This window comes from Austrofundulus limnaeus, unplaced genomic scaffold, assembly GCF_001266775.1.
Source record: "Austrofundulus limnaeus strain Quisiro unplaced genomic scaffold, Austrofundulus_limnaeus-1.0 Scaffold464, whole genome shotgun sequence".
In the NCBI taxonomy this organism is placed as follows: domain Eukaryota; kingdom Metazoa; phylum Chordata; class Actinopteri; order Cyprinodontiformes; family Rivulidae; genus Austrofundulus; species Austrofundulus limnaeus.
The window spans coordinates 311,950-313,514 of NW_013952866.1; the positions used below are offsets into that span (position 1 = coordinate 311,950).

The window sequence follows — 1,565 nt, forward strand, 5'->3', positions numbered from 1 at the left end:
CATCCATCCATCCATCCATCTGTTCATCCATCCTCCATCCATCCGTACATCCTTCTATTCATCCATCCATCCATCCATCCATCCATCCATCATTCATCCATCCATCCATCATCATCCATCCATCATCCATCCATCAATCATTCATCCATCCATCCATACTTCCATCTCTTCATCAGCCATTCATTCATCCATCCATCTATCCATCTATTCATTCATCCATCCATCTATCCATCTATTCATTCATCCATCCATCCATCCATCAATCATTCATCCATCCATCCATACTTCCATCTCTTCATCAGCCATTCATTCATCCATCCATCTATCCATCTATTCATTCATCCATCCATCTATCCATCTATTCATTCATCCATCCATCCATCCATCTATTCATTCATCCATCCATCTATCCATCTATTCATTCATCCATCCATGCATCCATTTATTCATTTGGCATCCATCTGTTTGTCCATCCATAAGCCCATTTCTTTGTCTATCCATCCATCAATCTGTCCATCTGTTCGTCCATCCAAGATGTATAAATTCACAGATCATGACAGTCATAAAGTCTCACTTTCGGTGGTCTGATGAACTCAAAAAATGAACTTACTGTAAATTAAAAACAAAAGAACAGCTAATAAAACAAACATAATCCAGGACAGGCTCCTGAATACAACACTGAATTATGTGATGGATGACTGGATGTAAAGAAATCAGACAGGTGTCTGATACATGATTATAAATTCATCTCTCCTGACAGACGGTCCAGAAATGTTTCAGTACCTTCAGTAACACCCATGAACTTCCGTCTGTTCCAGGCTCAATCCTGATTCTTTTTTTAAAGTCAGACACAACAGAGGACATATAGAAATACTTTGTCTTCTTCTTTCTGACAGCCACTGACAGTTTCAACTTGGAGCCCACTTTCCCTTCCCAAAGGAGGATCTGTAATGAGTCCCGCCTACAGTGGGAGGTGGAGGTCTGTGGAGAAAACTTCACACGGGACATGGCTCACATCGACTCACAGTACTGGTGCAACCTCACACACATCATCAGGTAAGACACTATACAGTCCAATCACCCTGTAAGACCCATAAAGATGGGATTATTATCCTTGAGGTAGAATAAATCCTGAACTGTGATGCATATGGAAGGGTTCAGTGTCCATGACCTCATAAACATGCTTTGCCACAAAGCAGTGGGTGTGYTGAGCAGTGTTTATCTTCTGGAACGTCAAGGACATGAGATTGGTCTGTAGGACAACATTTCATCCATCATGAAGAAAAATATGAGGTGTCAGACTGTCTGCCCTCTTTAATGGTCTAATTTAATTTGACCCCAAGACCCCTTTTYCATTCATCTTTGTGGGGTCTTGGTGAGATTTTCACAATTCAGTGTCTGATGGCACAAGTTTCTTTCATACAGGAGAGGGTCTTGAAAACGTGGAAGAACTGAAAACCCAGTAGAGCAGAGATTGTTAACGCCACCTTGAGGACCTCAAAAGAATAACAGTTTTTAACTTTGGGCCGCAGAGGGCCGTGGGACCACATTGATTTTTAATAAGG

General features: G+C 41.4%; 1 protein-coding gene across 2 annotated transcripts in view; it reads left to right on the forward strand.

Moving 5' to 3' along the window:
- The window catches only part of LOC106529768 (receptor activity-modifying protein 3), a 59,194-nt gene that overhangs the window by 47,925 nt on the left and 9,704 nt on the right, over positions 1-1,565 (forward strand). For both annotated transcript variants that reach the window (XM_014025271.1, XM_014025270.1), the window contains exon 3: positions 897-1,056. In XM_014025271.1, coding sequence (XP_013880725.1) covers positions 897-1,056 — 160 coding nt within the window. The remainder of the gene's footprint in view (positions 1-896; positions 1,057-1,565) is intronic.